The 15,813-nt window shown below is 39.8% G+C and overlaps 1 protein-coding gene across 1 annotated transcript in view; it reads right to left on the bottom strand.

The window, feature by feature from the left end:
- The window catches only part of LOC137261538 (kinesin-like protein KIF27), a 36,031-nt gene extending 20,299 nt beyond the window's left edge, over positions 1 to 15,732 (bottom strand). The window contains exons 1-13 of the mRNA XM_067799298.1: positions 15,662 to 15,732; positions 11,906 to 11,949; positions 10,915 to 11,052; positions 7,501 to 7,587; positions 6,764 to 6,871; positions 6,342 to 6,474; positions 5,015 to 5,161; positions 4,239 to 4,319; positions 3,398 to 3,499; positions 2,744 to 2,865; positions 1,633 to 1,734; positions 721 to 801; positions 134 to 255 (exon numbers count right to left, since the gene is read on the bottom strand). Of these exons, the coding sequence (XP_067655399.1) occupies positions 134 to 255; positions 721 to 801; positions 1,633 to 1,734; positions 2,744 to 2,865; positions 3,398 to 3,499; positions 4,239 to 4,319; positions 5,015 to 5,161; positions 6,342 to 6,474; positions 6,764 to 6,871; positions 7,501 to 7,587; positions 10,915 to 11,052; positions 11,906 to 11,938 (1,256 nt within the window). The 5' untranslated portion in view covers positions 11,939 to 11,949; positions 15,662 to 15,732. The remainder of the gene's footprint in view (positions 1 to 133; positions 256 to 720; positions 802 to 1,632; positions 1,735 to 2,743; positions 2,866 to 3,397; positions 3,500 to 4,238; positions 4,320 to 5,014; positions 5,162 to 6,341; positions 6,475 to 6,763; positions 6,872 to 7,500; positions 7,588 to 10,914; positions 11,053 to 11,905; positions 11,950 to 15,661) is intronic.
- Between the last annotated feature and the right edge of the window lie 81 nt (positions 15,733 to 15,813).

Here is a 15,813-nt window from a genome sequence, read left to right on the forward strand (position 1 = left end):
CCACCATCAGGTCTAGCTAAATGCTCACTCTGCTTGGCCCTCTCCATCCGACACCCTAAGTCTTGCAGCATTGTTTCCATGAACAGCTCTGCCATCCAGCCCTACCAAAACTCAGGTATAACCTGACACTCACCGGACTACTTTCTCTTCCAGTTCCTGTATAATATCAGCATCTTGCTGCATCCTCTCCATGCTTTGGTCTCTTCCAGCACTGACAACCGATGTCCGCTGTCGAACCAGCTCTTCACGCAATGCCTAAAGTAACAGTGTTTGGTAAATAAGCATGAATGCTGTACGTAGGAGAAATGTAATTACCAACCAATAGGGAGTGAGTGAGTTAGTTTGGTTTTATGCAGCACTCAGCAATATTCCAGCTGTATGGTGGCGGTCTGTAAAGAATCGAGTCTGGACCAGACAATCCAGAGATCAACAGCATGAGCATGTCAACCTACTCAGCGAGCCTGACCACCTGATTCCATTAGTGCCTCTTACGACAAGCATAGTCACCTTTTATGGCAAGCATGGGCTGCTTAAGGCCTGTTCTACACCAGACCTTCACGAATCTACCAATAAATAACACCCATAAAATGACTGAACATGATCATTTGAAACAGATGATTTAATTCAGAGATCATCTTAGTTCCGACTTTGTACCACATGCCATGAATGGATAATTTGTATTCAAGGTGATCATACAATGAACAAGTGAGAAGTACAAACCTTGATTTCACTCTGCATTTCTTCAAAACGAATTGACTGAATGTCTCTGTTTACAATAGGCTTGTTTCTTATGTTCCTTGCCTGGAATGTAACGTGCCGTGAAGTAAATAGATACAAAGAAAAGGCATACATAGTCCTGGCCGAAACTTGGAGCCATTTTTATGTTCATTTATGTAATTACTGTTCTTGCTCATTAGGATATTGAGCACTGAGACATTTTTCTATGTAGCAAATTTTAGACCATTAAGGGCCTTGCGTATTTGACAGCATTAAGTGACTTATCCTGTTGGCATATTTGAGAGCATTAAGTGACTTACCCTGTTGGCATACTTGAGAGCATTAAGTGACTCACCCTGCTGGCATACTTGAGAGCATTAAGTGACTCACCCTGTTGGCATACTTGAGAGCATTAAGTGACTTACCCTGTTGGCATACTTGAGAGCATTAAGTGACTCACCCTGTTGGCATACTTGAGAGCATTAAGTGACTCACCCTGTTGGCATACTTGAGAGCATTAAGTGTCTTACCCTGTTGGCGTACTTGAGAGTATTAAGTGACTCACCCTGTTGGCATACTTGAGAGCATTAAGTGTCTTACCCTGTTGGCGTACTTGAGAGCATTAAGTGACTCACCCTGTTGGCATACTTGAGAGCATTAAGTGACTCACCCTGTTGGCATACTTGAGAGCATTAAGTGACTCACCCTGTTGGCATACTTGAGAGCATTAAGTGTCTTACCCTGTTGGCGTACTTGAGAGTATTAAGTGACTCACCCTGTTGGCATACTTGAGAGCATTAAGTGACTCACCCTGTTGGCATACTTGAAAGCATTAAGTGACTCACCCTGTTGGCATACTTGAGAGCATTAAGTGACTTACCCTGTTGGCATACTTGAAAGCATTAAGTGACTCACCCTGTTGGCATACTTGAGAGCATTAAGTGACTCATCGAAGTTTGCAGAGGCTGGACTGATGCAGCAGATCATGAGGGTCTGTGCATTGCCGCCAAGGGAATCCTGAAACAGCAATGGGAGTTTCTCAGTGTGTGTTGGTTCGAGGACAGTGAGTGAGACTAACTAAATCTTTAGACAGTATTCTAGGTATAGCATGGCAGCTTAATGGGCGGAATGCCTGTAGTGATGCAGGTGTCTTTGGGTTCTGATGACCCCAAGGGAGATAACTCTGCCCACTGAACTGCAGACGCAAAGACATCTTGGCTACCACTGTTTCCTTTGATGTGAATCCAACAATCATTAACTTGTTTGAGAGGCATTTGAGAAGTTGTGAAGGTGAAGGGTATTCTATGGATAGTCAACTTCTTTATTGCAATGAGTGCAACATTACGGTGGAGGTGATACTTGACTTGATAATGGTGTTAGTACTTACAAAGAAACGTCTCATTCATCACAATAAAGAAGTTGACTGTCCATAGAGCCTGGTTTTCCTTCAATCGATTATTAAGTCTGAATGTTTCTCATAGCACGATCATCTGGGTGAGTTAAGTCAACTGGTTAGGAGTTCTGTGTGTATTTTGATGGTGAGACGACAAGTGAGTTGATTTAGCGGATTCAGATGAGAAACTTTTCATTTCAGTATTCAAACAAGATTTTTGCCTTCTTTGTTGTTAAACACCAAAAGTAGCTATATACCAGCAATAAGGCAGCAGTTCCTACAGTTAACCTTGTGCTTCAATTTAGTAGAAGACAAGTCGACATCTAGCTTCAGTCTTGAGTCCCGGTCCACAAAACCTTCACAATGTCACAGTCTGTTGCAACTCTATACTTTACCACAGCTTTATTAATGTCATAGCGCTATGAACACTTTGTGGATCAGGACCCTGCCTTAGGAGGAGCTGAGAAGGTTAGCAGAATGGCAGCAGTTGCTTAGCAACCAAGGAACACATATGATTTAATCTGGTATTCAAACCTAATGACATGCAAGACACATAACTCTCCACAGCTTCCAGTCTATTGTAAGTTGGCTACCTGTGTTCCTTAGGGCATCAACCATTATACATAGGAATACCTTCAACAAACGTGTAATCTTGGACTCTCGGTATGGAATGTGGGTGCTCTTCTTCTTCGGATCCCCGAGGGCACTGATGACATTCCCTAGCGACAGAAGTCCTGTATTGATGTGAATGGACTCTGAAAACAGAAACATGGACCCTACCCATGATAATCCTATTGAGATGATCCGTAAACAACTAAATATTGTTTCTAAGAAAAGTAGACAGATGTGTTTGCCACTTGGCAAAAATGCTCTTATATCATGATTCACGTGGGATGCAAGAAAGAAAAGATTACCAGGGTGTTGGGGTAGGCTAGTGGTTAAATCATTTACTCATCATGCTGAAGACCCAGGTTCAATTTTTGACATTGATACAATGCGTTAAGCCCATTTCTGGTGTTCCCTCCAGATATTGCTTGAATATTGCCAAAAAAGCAGCATAAATTCATACTCAGTTACTCAGATGTGAACCATGCTGGAGAAGTCTAGAAACAAGACTGGGGTACAGAGGAACACGAACACACAAGGCATGCCGCATAATGAGACTGAACAAAAAAATACCCCTGAAGACTGGGGGACCTGTGCCCCACCACTGAGGGTGATTACTCTATTCTTCATAACCCGAACCTCATGTATGAAAGTTTCACATAAAAAAAACCCTGCTTTTACCCTTGAAACGGTCTCCGACATTCCCTGTTCTGTGTGCCCTCTCAGACCCTGCCAGGTCAACAAAGTGGAATTTCCCGGCCATTGTGTGGCTCATGGATGTATCTGTAATGACAGGAGATGTACAGGAGAAACTTACTTATGACGACCACCTTAATTTTAAGTTGTTTCAAAGGCATCTAGAAGTTAGAGGAATCAAACTAAAAGTGCTTTATGGTTCAACTTCTTTATTATACAAGGTCACAACATTTCGAGACAGATTCTAGTCTCTTTTTCAGGTGAAGTGAGGGTAAAACTAAAGGGTTGTAGTATATATACACATAACAGTAGACTGACAACAATGGGTAACAAGATATACAGGTTTCTATTAATTGATGTACAGGCTTCGATTGATTGATGTACAGGCTTGAACTTATGTACAGGCTTCAACTGATTGGTGTGCAGGCTTGTGTTGATTAGGTTAACGAGTTACAGGTAAAGATGTTTGGATAAAGATTAGTCACTGAGGATAAGCTGGTTCCATGCATTGGGTAAGTAAACACCTCCGTCTCTGTTGATTGAGGGATTGTTCCGCTTGATTGCAATGGCTTCTAGGAGCTTCCTAGGACCTTCCTGTATATCTTGTTACCCATTGTTATCAGTCTACTGTTATGTGTATATAAACTACAACCCTTTAGTTTTACCCACACTTCACCTGAAGAAGAGACTAGAATCTGTCTCGAAACGTTGTGACCTTGTATAATAAAGAAGTTGAACCATAAAGCACTTTTAGTCAGCTTAAATTTAATAAATTGCCAGGGCTACTGCACAGAATCTACATCTATGAACTCTTTATCATGCCTACCATCATCCAGTATGTCACTGCTGTCGCTTGCATGCCGCGATCGCCTTGATGCTAGAACGTCATCTTCACACCACTTCTGACCTGGAAATGGTTAGGTTACTGTTATCATAGTATTCATGCAAACTGTATACTGTCTACGCGTTAGTAACATCTTATCTCATAAATCATTTGAAGCTTATTTACACTCACCTATATATGACATTCTAGACAGATTCAGCAATGACAACTAACACAGACTTTGTCATGACATTCAACACAAACTTGCTCATAACATTTTGAATATACTCATCCATGACATTCCGAATATGCTCAACATGACATTTCGAACATACTCCCCCCATGACATTCCAAATACACTCACCCATGATATTCCGAATATACTCATCCATGATATTCTGATTACACTCATCCATGACATTCCGAATATACTCATTCATGATATTCCGAACATACTAATCCATGACATTCCAAATATACTCACCCATGATATTCCAAATATACTCACCCATGATATTCCGAATATACTCATCCATGATATTCCGAATATACTCACCCATGATATTCCAAATATACTCAGCCATGTTATTCCAAATATACTCAGCCATGATATTCCGAATATACTCACCCATCACATAGCAAATATACTCACCCACCACGCTACAATACAAATATACTCACCCAACTCCTTTCACAACCCAACGAGCAACAGGGAGCTGAGCACTCACCCTACTGTAACCTATGACTTGGATTACCAATAATGAAGCATGTCAACTCACTGATAACAATAGTAAAGATGGAATGTGAGCGACTGGAATGTTCGTTCATCTGAGTGGAGCCGGTATGTCTGGCTGCTGATCCAGACTCCAGGAGGGACATGACATCGTCCAGAGTCTCACACTCAACCTCCTTCACCCCGATGATCACTGAAACCAGCACAGACATCACCCTACATCAGTTACACCGAATCTATATAACCAACTCACTGATAAATGAAAAGATTGATGAGAATTCAATATCATTGATACAACTGTACATATAGAAACATAATAGTTGACATAATCGTGTCTACATCCATTTGTGTGTGTGTTGTTAAACACAATATCTCTTCCATATTAGGGAAACCTGTATATAACTGACAGTGTCCCTAAAGTCCAGTGACTGACATCATGAATGTTTTGTCCTTATTGTCTCACACTGCCCTCAACAATACACCAGACTAGGTATTCTCATAACATTTGCAGCACTATAAACTTCTTAAGCCCATGCTTAACACATTGGTTGCAATCAAAGTTAAGAATTCTTAGGGCTACGAACGTTTCAAGAATTAGGACTGAGACATATGAAACATGTGAGTACATAATCAAGTCTGGACCAGACATTCCAGTGATAGACATAAATCCAAAGACAGTCAAGATAAGATGACATGTGTGAACCAAGTCAGTGATTCTGACCACTTGATTCCACTAGTTACCACTTCCAACCAGCTTGACCTACTGAAGACCAATTTTAACCCAGATCTTCACGAGGAAGGTTCCACATCGCCAAAATACAAAGACTCATACTCATAGGTTAAATATGACAAGTGTAGGTTAGTGTGGTACTGCATCTCGTGTGCATCACCATGAAGAGTTGCCTCACTGATGACATGGCAGAAGTGTGCTTCATGACATGTCAGTGTATAAAGCTGTGTAGAATGTTCTTTCATGTCACACATACAAACCACTCATGAAGGATCATGAGGACTGAAATCAAGGTAATTGTGCATTTCAATACATTGATAGAGCTTACATGGCATTTCTACAATACAGCTGGGTCCCGTTCCTTAAAGCGATCATAGTGCTAAGATAAAAATAACTCCTATACTTCAATATAGACTTTAGACAGTTGTAGCGGTACGCTCACTTTGCGCAGTGAGGCCATGGTCCAAAAAAAATAGAAAACAGTACAAGGTTCTCAAGTCCGAAGTGAATGAGTGAATGCTATTTCTGCCCAACTCAACAACATGTCAGATATATCAGGGTCTCAGCCAGACAGGGCCTGTGCAGCTGCAGAATCACCTTTTCAGGGCAGTCTGATGAAGGAGCATATTGACCAGTGACCTACCTGTGTTGCCTTGGTCATCTTCTCGTACATGGAGATCCTTGCTGCACTTGTCTACATCGAGGAGATCCTGTAACTCCTCCTTGTAGATTTCAATGTAGGACACAGTGACTGAGAACTCCACGCCCTCATTGCTCTGAAACACAAGGCACAAGTAGTACAGTTCTATTCTGTGTAGTGTTTCAGTTATTCCACAACAGGTCAGGCTAATATAAGGTATAGCCTTATGCATGTCACGTGAGGGAAACAGGGAAATGGTGCATACTCTACACAGAAACAAAAGTCTAGTGACACTAGCATACACTTAAAGAAACAACTGACTTGTGAAGATGTGAATTATATCAATGAATTGTTTGATTGACCTTGAAGTGGACCTTGAATAAATCACTGAGATATACTATGGGATTAGAGTCTTATGAATGTACCTTCATAATGTCAAACATCTGGTTGATAGCCCGAGGTATAGTTCCATATTCATCTTCTGTAATGGCTGAGATATTACACCCTCCAATAGTGTAGGTTTTCCCTGAGCCCTACAGAAGCAAAACAACACACATGGAGTAACATCAAGACATATCCATACATACTAGACCTGGTGCCACAAAGACGATCCAGAATTACATGTCTGTTGTGACATAAAGCAGTTATCCCTGTTACAACATAATGTTTGTAATTAGGATGAAACTCTATTGTCAAAAGGTAAAATTCAAATACAACAGGTGCAAACCTTTAAAACTCTAACAATTTCTTAAACTGCATCAAAAAATAAATTTGGTAAAATTCCAGTTCCAGCTTGTCAGCTTGAAGGCGGTAAAGTAAGGTTTGCAACTCTGCAATTGGACGCCATTGAGGATTGGGTCCATTTAGTAACTAAAGAGAACACTGATGGCTAAAGGTCACATAAAAATGACTATGCTATAAAAGATTCTGCAGTTTCTTTCTCCATGGTCACACAATGGTTTTTAAATCCCAGAGATAACCAGAAAAACTGAAAACACTCATGATGTATGCATTAACATATCATAGTATTTCCATGAAATGTAATCACAGAAAAATTCAACATAAAAAAAGCTTTGCAATACAATCACAATGTTTTGGTTCCCAAATAAAAATTGGTTCCCAAATAAAAAAAGACAATGATGACAATGCGTTCCACACTTACTGTTTGCCCGTATGCAAAGACAGTTGCGTTGTAGCCGTCAAATATACTTCTTACTAGTGGGTCGACACATGTTTGGTATACCTCCTCCTGAAAGAGAAAGTCAAAATCACAATCATGATTTAAGTGAATTTTTTCAGTTTTCAAAGTGCTAAAGCATCTGCTAAAGAAAGAATGGACTTTCAAAACACATACAGTGAAATCTGCCCAAACCTGTACCTGTCTAATCCAGCACACTGTCAAAACCGGCATAAAATGTTGGTCCCGCCTTATTACAACAACATTTTAATCATTAAGACACTGTCTAAACTCTAATCCGGCACATGTCTATTTTCCATATTCCATGTTTGACTTTTCAGTCGCAGCAAGCAATCTAAATTGCAATTAACACTGTCTTTACCAGCATGGGTATGTGCAGTCCAATCAAGTACCCATGATCCAATACACTAATTCATACTATTGTCATGCTAGATAATCAGGAAGCAGTGATTGCATTGTAAATCAAACACTCCGAGCCAGCATGAATATGAGCAGTCCAATCAAGGTCCCTTAATGAACTACACTTGTTATGAACAATGTTTAGTGCTGAATAGACAATAACCATCTGTCATCAACACTGTCTTAATTATAAAACAATTACTAAAAATCAAAGGCATTATGGAGATTGATGATTGTAATTGGCACGTTGGAAAATGATTGTCACTGTCTAATCTGGCACCCTTCCTAAACCGGCATTATATCTTGGTCCCGAGGGGTGCCAGTTAGACAGGTTTAGGGGTGTTAAAGTGACCAAATGACCAAGCAATCGATCGCATTTTCTCATAATCGAACACAAACGATTTGTCAAAAGACAAAAGAGCCAGTAACTAAGTCGCAACACTTTGTCAGACTTTAGCACTCCTATGATTAACAACATTTTATGACAATGGTGATAATGCTACAAAGGGCATGTCCTGGCTAATCATTCTCAACACACACTGCGTCACTCAGAAAACTATGCTATGCATCAGGCTACAACAGATATCTGTTACACGAGTAGCATGTGTATGTCTGTCAATAGCTGTGCAGCTAAGTACAGTACACTTGGTCTTGTCTAGTGATGTCATATTTTGTGATATGAACAGATTCTTAAATACACGCATTTCACTGAAAATCTATTTCCAGAAGTAGCACCATGCAAGACTTATGGGTCTTTCATATCTTGTTCCATGAAACCTAACACTGGGAAAATACCTAAATGGAAGTATTTCCACTCAACAACATGGACTTTGAAAGACTTTGGATAGCATATTCACGTAGACCAGACACCTTATAGATGATAATTTTTGCTACACAACAGATCTATACTGTTAGTATGTCTTCTACTTACCAAGTATCTAAATCTGGTTCAGCTTTCAGCTAACAGAAACTCAAAACCTGCACTTTAATGAGTGAACGAGTCGTGTTTACACCACTTTTTAGTAACATTGAAGCAATATCCTGGTGGGACACCATAAACGGGCTTCACACAATGTAACCATGTGGGGAACCAAACCTAAATCTTTGGCATGACAAGTGAATGTTTTAACCACTAGGCTACCCCATCGTTTCCACTTCATAGTAGGTATGCTCTTCCAGCAATCTCCATCTTTGTTTCTCATGTTGTACTGCATACACTAAACTTAATGAGTTTTTAAACTACTTGTGTTTCACCGAAGATGGTTTACCTTTTCATAATCAGTCATTCTGACTACTTCAAAACACCTATGGATTTCTATTCTTCAAAATTCAGAGAACTTTCTGCATTGGCATTATATTAACAAGACAAAATTGTGTCTAGGGACATGGATCTCCCCGCTGCTGTGGGAAGCAGTCCATACATTGAGTGTGCTCTGGTGATTAATTTCTACTAAACATGTTCAATAAACATCTATGCAACTATGAGATGCATACCTTTCGGTTCCCATTGAAACACATGTATAACCTTAAACAGTTCCGTTGAGCAGTTTTTGTGGAGAAGTGGATAGACTTAATCTCCTATTTCGCTATCATCAGAGAGAAATTTGACAAAGTTCATTCAAATTCAAATTTTGTTCAAATGTCTCTAAACATACAAAAAACTATAAAATGAAAAAAACAAAATATGAGATGCAAAATATGAGTCTCTATAACAGACTGAGTTTTGTGTAGTTGGTTTCTGAGGAAAAGCGGATAAGTACACCCCCTGTTGTATGGGACAAACAGAATGAATAGAACCAAGTTCAAATGTCTCTAAACTTACAAAACAAAACCCATAAAATACAAAAACGAGACATGAGATGCACACAATTAGAGTCGCAAGGAAGCTTGCGTTTAAGTTCACTGAATTCAATTTTTAAGAAGTGGATAACATTGTTTGATCTATAAGTCACATGATCTTGATGAGCACGGATACTGAGATGGGTCCCCATATCATTACCCACCCGTCCCAGTACCCAGGTCCAGCTAATTACCCACCCGTCCCAGTACCTATGTCCAATTCATTACCCACCCATCCCCGTCCCTGTCCCAATACCCAGGTCCAGCTCATTACCCACCTGTACCCATCCCAGTACCCAGGTCCAACTCATTACCCATTCGTCCCAGTACCCAGGTCCAACTCATTACCCACCTGTCCCAGTACCCAGGTCCAACTCATTACCCACCCGTCCCAGTACCCAGGCCCAATTAATCACCCACCTGTCCCAGTACCTGTGTCCAACTCATTACCCACCCATCCCTGTCCCCGTCCCAGTATCTATGTCCAACTCATTACCCACCTGTCCCCATCCCAGTACCCAGGTCCAACTCATTACCCATTCGTCTCAGTACCTATGTCAAACTCATTACCCACCTGTCCCCATCCCAGTACCCAGGTCCAACTCATTACCCATCCATCCCAGTACCCTGGCCCAATTGATTACCCACCTGTCCCAGTACCTACGTCCAACTCATTACCAACCTGTCCTCATCCCAGTACCCAGGTCCAACTCATTACCCACTCGTCCCAGTACCCAGGCCCAATTAATTACCCACCTGTCCCAGTACCTGTGTCCAACTCATTACCCACCCATCCCCGTCCCCATCCCAGTACCTATGTCCAACTCATTACCCACCTGTTCCCATCCCAGTACCCAGGTCCAACTCATAACCCATTCATCCCAGTACCTATGTCCAACTCATTACCCACCTGTCCCCATCCCAGTACCCAGGTCCAACTCATTACCCACCCGTCCCAGTACCCAGGTCCAGCTCATTACCCACCCATCCCAGTACCCAGGTCAACTCATTACCCATCCAACCCAGCCCTAGTAAGATACAGGTTTGTACAGGCTAAACACCTACATCACAGCCTTAGTCAAATTCAACAGCTACTATGAATATCTGCAAGGAGTTCAGATGTTGAAGCAACACACTCACCTGTGACGTCTTATGGTTGAACACATGGTCAAATGTGAAAGCCCTGTCTTTGCCCACTATCAGCTGATTGGTGTTGCGTAGTACTTGAACACACATCTGATCTCCCCCAAGGCGTTCCTTAGGCAACAGGGGTCGAACCTGTGATCACAAAGTGGAAAATTTATATTGCAGGACTGCAGGCAAAAATGATCACAAAATGATAAAATCATTGCTTCCGCTCTAAACAAAGTGAACATGACAATATTGCACACTTTAAAAATATTTTAAGAACAGGAATAAGGCTGTCACGATACACTCGCATATTTGAATCGAACCATAGCCCTTCAAGAATTCAATTTGTTATTCGTGGTCACCAGAACTGAATATGAATGAATATTTACAATTCTTCAAAAGAGCATGTTTTACCAGAGCCCTTATGTCCTTTTTCAAAATGAGGTATGGAAGAAAGGCTGCACATTATACTGTGGAACATAACTATCCCTCTGCTGCACACCAAATTTGAGTGTCATGTCAGATCATGGGTTATTACTACGACAAATTAACAATGAACATGGGGGTTCCGTATAGTGCATCAATCACATAACTACAATATTGTATTCGTGAATAATTATTCGTATTCATTACCCCATATTCATGATACATATCATATTCACCACATATCATATTCGTTGTAGCCTTAATCAGAAATATACTCTTCCAAAAAAGTAGGGGAACCAGAACTTTCAATTTGGATAGAAGAGTAAACGTTAACAAATGTTTCAAGGACAGACATCAATTAAAAAAATGAAATTAGCCTACTTTTTTTGAAGAGTATACAAGCAACATCACTAATCATTACTCTACTTCATGTAATTGACAATACAATTACTTTATCATGGATAGACTAGACCATGTAAATTATTGACAATTATCGTGATTGAGCTGATTCTAAACTTCGGATATAATGATACAGACTGACATTTACAACACCAAAATTAAACAATCTACTTACCCTAACAGCCACACGAACATTGACTTCTTGCATTTTGTCACCAGCTGAAGAAAAAACAACAAATCTATCATTCAACTTTCTTGCTACTATTTCCCCTCCTACGTTTACTGTCTTTTTTAAATGGTTTATGCTAAACTGTTGTTAGCATTACACTCAGCAGTATTAAGCTATATGGCAATGATCACAGTAAAGCCTGCATCAAACACTTCAGTAACTGACAGTATGAGCTCATATTATTTTTTATTGTTATCAGGCATATGATTATCAGCCACAACACAGCTTTCACATACTGTAATTTTATATATTTTCATGGGGTGCAGTTTTTGTGGAGGGTTCACAAAAGACCTGTTAGCACATTGTTTTTTCGTGCATTTGAAACACCTGAGCGATGGTATCCGTCACAAAGTTTTCACAACTGATAGACATCCAATGACCAAAGCTAGCCACCATAAATGAATAATGCTAAAAGGGGAGTGGTTGGATTATACCTGTGTCAGCATGGCAACACCTGTCCGAAATGTGAGATCAACTGGCAACGAATTAAGGTTGAGTGTTGTGCCTATATGTATATTATTATAATTCTAATTCTGTTGGTAATATCTGGTCATTTGAAATATAAGTGTTTTCAGACACTGTGAAGATTTAATAAACAGATCATAGGTTAGTTAGGTTAAGGGCTGTGGTGTTGAATGGGTTAATTATCCATTTCCTGCTGTTAACTTTCTTTACTACTGGCCCCAATAGAGAAAAAACAACAAATCTGTCATTCAACTGTCTTGCTACTATTTCCCCTCCTATGTTTACTGCATTTTTTAAATTGTTTATGTTATGAGTATTGCTATCTGATACATTACAGCCCTGATACATTACAGCCTCACACCAAAATGCCTCTCATCTGGGTTGAGGCTAAGAAAGGTTTCTAGCCAATGTGACAATAATTGGTAGGGGTGGTTACTAAAAATAGATAGGAAATTCCATACACATATCGCATATGGTGCAGATTCAATTTACAAGGCAGTTTCCTTAAATCTGAACAATTGCTATTTGGAGTAAATAACTTAAACAGTTGCTATTTGGAGCAAATAACTTAACCTGGCCAATTTATTGCCAGTCCTGAGGGCTTGTTTGCCATAAATATACCAGTCCTTTGACTTAATTACCTGCATAATACAGGCATGTGTCAGTAAATGGAAACACTGTTATTATTTGTCATGACTTAACCAAGAATATTTTGCTTAGTATGATTATTGGAGCACAATCTTTTAGTGCTAAAAGCGCAAAAATTAATTCCACACGAAAACAACTATGATTACACTACAGTAGCAAAGGTAGCACATTCGACATTTTGAAAACTAACAACTGTGGAGCATCTTTTGCAATGAATTATTTTTGACAGCGATGAAAAAGGAGACGAGTTTTAAAGGAAGCATAAACATACAGCAAGGCAGCTTAAGGATACAGATAGGCTTATCAAGACATTCTTGACCTTCTTTTCAATATTGTCCAAATAGTTACAGTTCATGGGGTTATTCTTGACATGAAAAACAAAAAGAGAGCTGGATTAAGCGGTTACTTTTGGAGAATTTATATACTACATAAAAAAGAAAGACATAGCTGAAAATGGTCTTATTTATGCATTTACATTTGAGTGATACAGGACAGTGCTTAAGAAAACACTGTTGAACATGAATTATCTAATGAAAGTAGAGATGGGACATAGTAAATGACACATGCAGAAAGGTCAAGGTCACATAACAGTCAATATCTTATGTGAACAACATTAGCACCAGTCTTTGCTTCAGCCTGGCATTAACATCCCATAGATTGGATCAGATTGCAGATGAACTGTCTAGGGCTGTTCTGATTTTCTTCACACAAAGACAGACACCAAGCAACTATGGTCTGGGGCTGACAATCACGGTCTCACATATTGATCTAGTTCGTCCCACCTATGAACAATTGGGATCAGATCTGGTGATTGGGAAAGCCATTCAAGAACCTGCACATTGTCCTGAGCAAGAAAATTTCTGGTTAAACTTGCTTTTTGTGGTTGAGCATTGTCACATTGAAATATGGCATACTGATGGTTCATGAACAGAATGTTCATCATAGTATTGTCAAACTGTCACTATATGAGATGCCTTCCCAAACCATAACTCCAAATCTGTCCACTTCCTGCAAGTAGTTGGAAGCATACCATTCATGACGTCATCGTATACAAGTGTTCTGTCAGGATGCCTGAGCATATGCCGCGACTCATCACTGACTCATCACTATAATGGCCACTGGTTTTAACACCAGTCTCTATGTTGTTGCCAATGATGCTGTATGAGGATAAATCACAGCAAAGGTCTCCGAGGAAGAATACCAGCCTGACGAAGGCAGTTCCTTACAGTTTGGTCAGTGATTATTCACAGTCCTGGCACTACAAATGTTGTACCATAAGTGTCTAAAACAAATAAACCTTCATAAGTTGGTGTGGTCACCGAAGGCTTGAACTGACCGAAGATGATCATGTGTCATTCCATGCTGCTGGTTGTAGCATTGTGTAGTACTCTGGAACACACTAAATTGCATTGCAACCACTGACTGTGACTCACCAGCTTCCAATGACTAATTGCATTGTTGTGCTGGGTCTCAGTAAGGCACTTTATTTCAAGATTTACCTTTGTCAGCTGTCACTAAAGAACCAGAACAGACGGTACTCATTGCAAATGTTGAATGGATTGCGAAAGAACAGTATGAAATGCATCACATTCATACTTTATTACCTTTTTTAACAAAAACAGATTTGGTTGCATTTGGCTGCGACAGGCTTTCAATGGAAATGGATTCAAATGAGGAAATGGTTAGAGGGAACGTTCACACAGACATATTCACTTTCAAAACATGACATGGAAAAATACTAGCTACGCGTTTCTGTTTCTTTTAGTAGTACATCAGCCAGTGGAAACTATTGAATGTCCACATACATTCACTACATCACATGATTCAACAAGTGACCCACAACTGGCAACAGTACAAAAGCCATGTTGTGTTTTTCATTTTCACATATGGTGATGAGTGCTGCCAAATGACTCACAGCTTGATGATTCAAGTCATTCTAGGGTGCAAATAACTCAACCAATCAAGCAACAAATATAACACTACAGCAATGACAAACACTAAGCATGACAAAGTACATTTTCAGTGTGGATGTATCACAGTTGTCCAACTAACAACTGGTGGATTCTTGTCCAATGTATTCTCACATAAACTGTCAACTACTTTCTGTGACACTACCTACAGCAGAGATCATCATACACAGACAAAACCGATTTGTGCTTAATTCTAAAGGTGCTTTGAATAATAATGAATGCTTGGTACTGGGGTTAACACGTTATCAAGTTGTCACTCTACGTGAAAACTGAACAAGATTACATTCAAAATTGTTGTGATTGCAGCGTTAAGATCACTATCTTAAGGATTAACAACACTATGGCATGTCCATGTCATTTGGTGATCATTCTGCTCTATTCATGTTTGTTTTTATATTTGCGTGTATTACTAAGCTGAAATGTTAGATCTCGTCTGACCATTGCTACTAACTACTTGTGCCAACTGGTAATATGTGACTTCCAACAATTTGAAGTTGAAAAGCGAGAGGGAAACAGTTTGTCAAAGCCAGAAAATACTCTCACTCAAGCATAAATACGATTTCTACATCAAAGGTATCGGCAGATTTATTATATTGTTCATAGCTTGCCCCAGTCCTACCTGAGTTACGATGTAAACAACCTCACATTCTTTAGCCGGCGGCCATTTGCAAACATTCTAAATAAGTAGAGCTAAGTGCTAAATGACAATACGGTGTACAGCAAGCCAAGAACTATTCCTTTTTGCACCAGTGCTTATACAATGACCCATAC

The sequence above is a fragment of the Haliotis asinina genome, chromosome 14, assembly GCF_037392515.1.
Source record: "Haliotis asinina isolate JCU_RB_2024 chromosome 14, JCU_Hal_asi_v2, whole genome shotgun sequence".
Lineage (NCBI taxonomy): Eukaryota > Metazoa > Mollusca > Gastropoda > Lepetellida > Haliotidae > Haliotis > Haliotis asinina.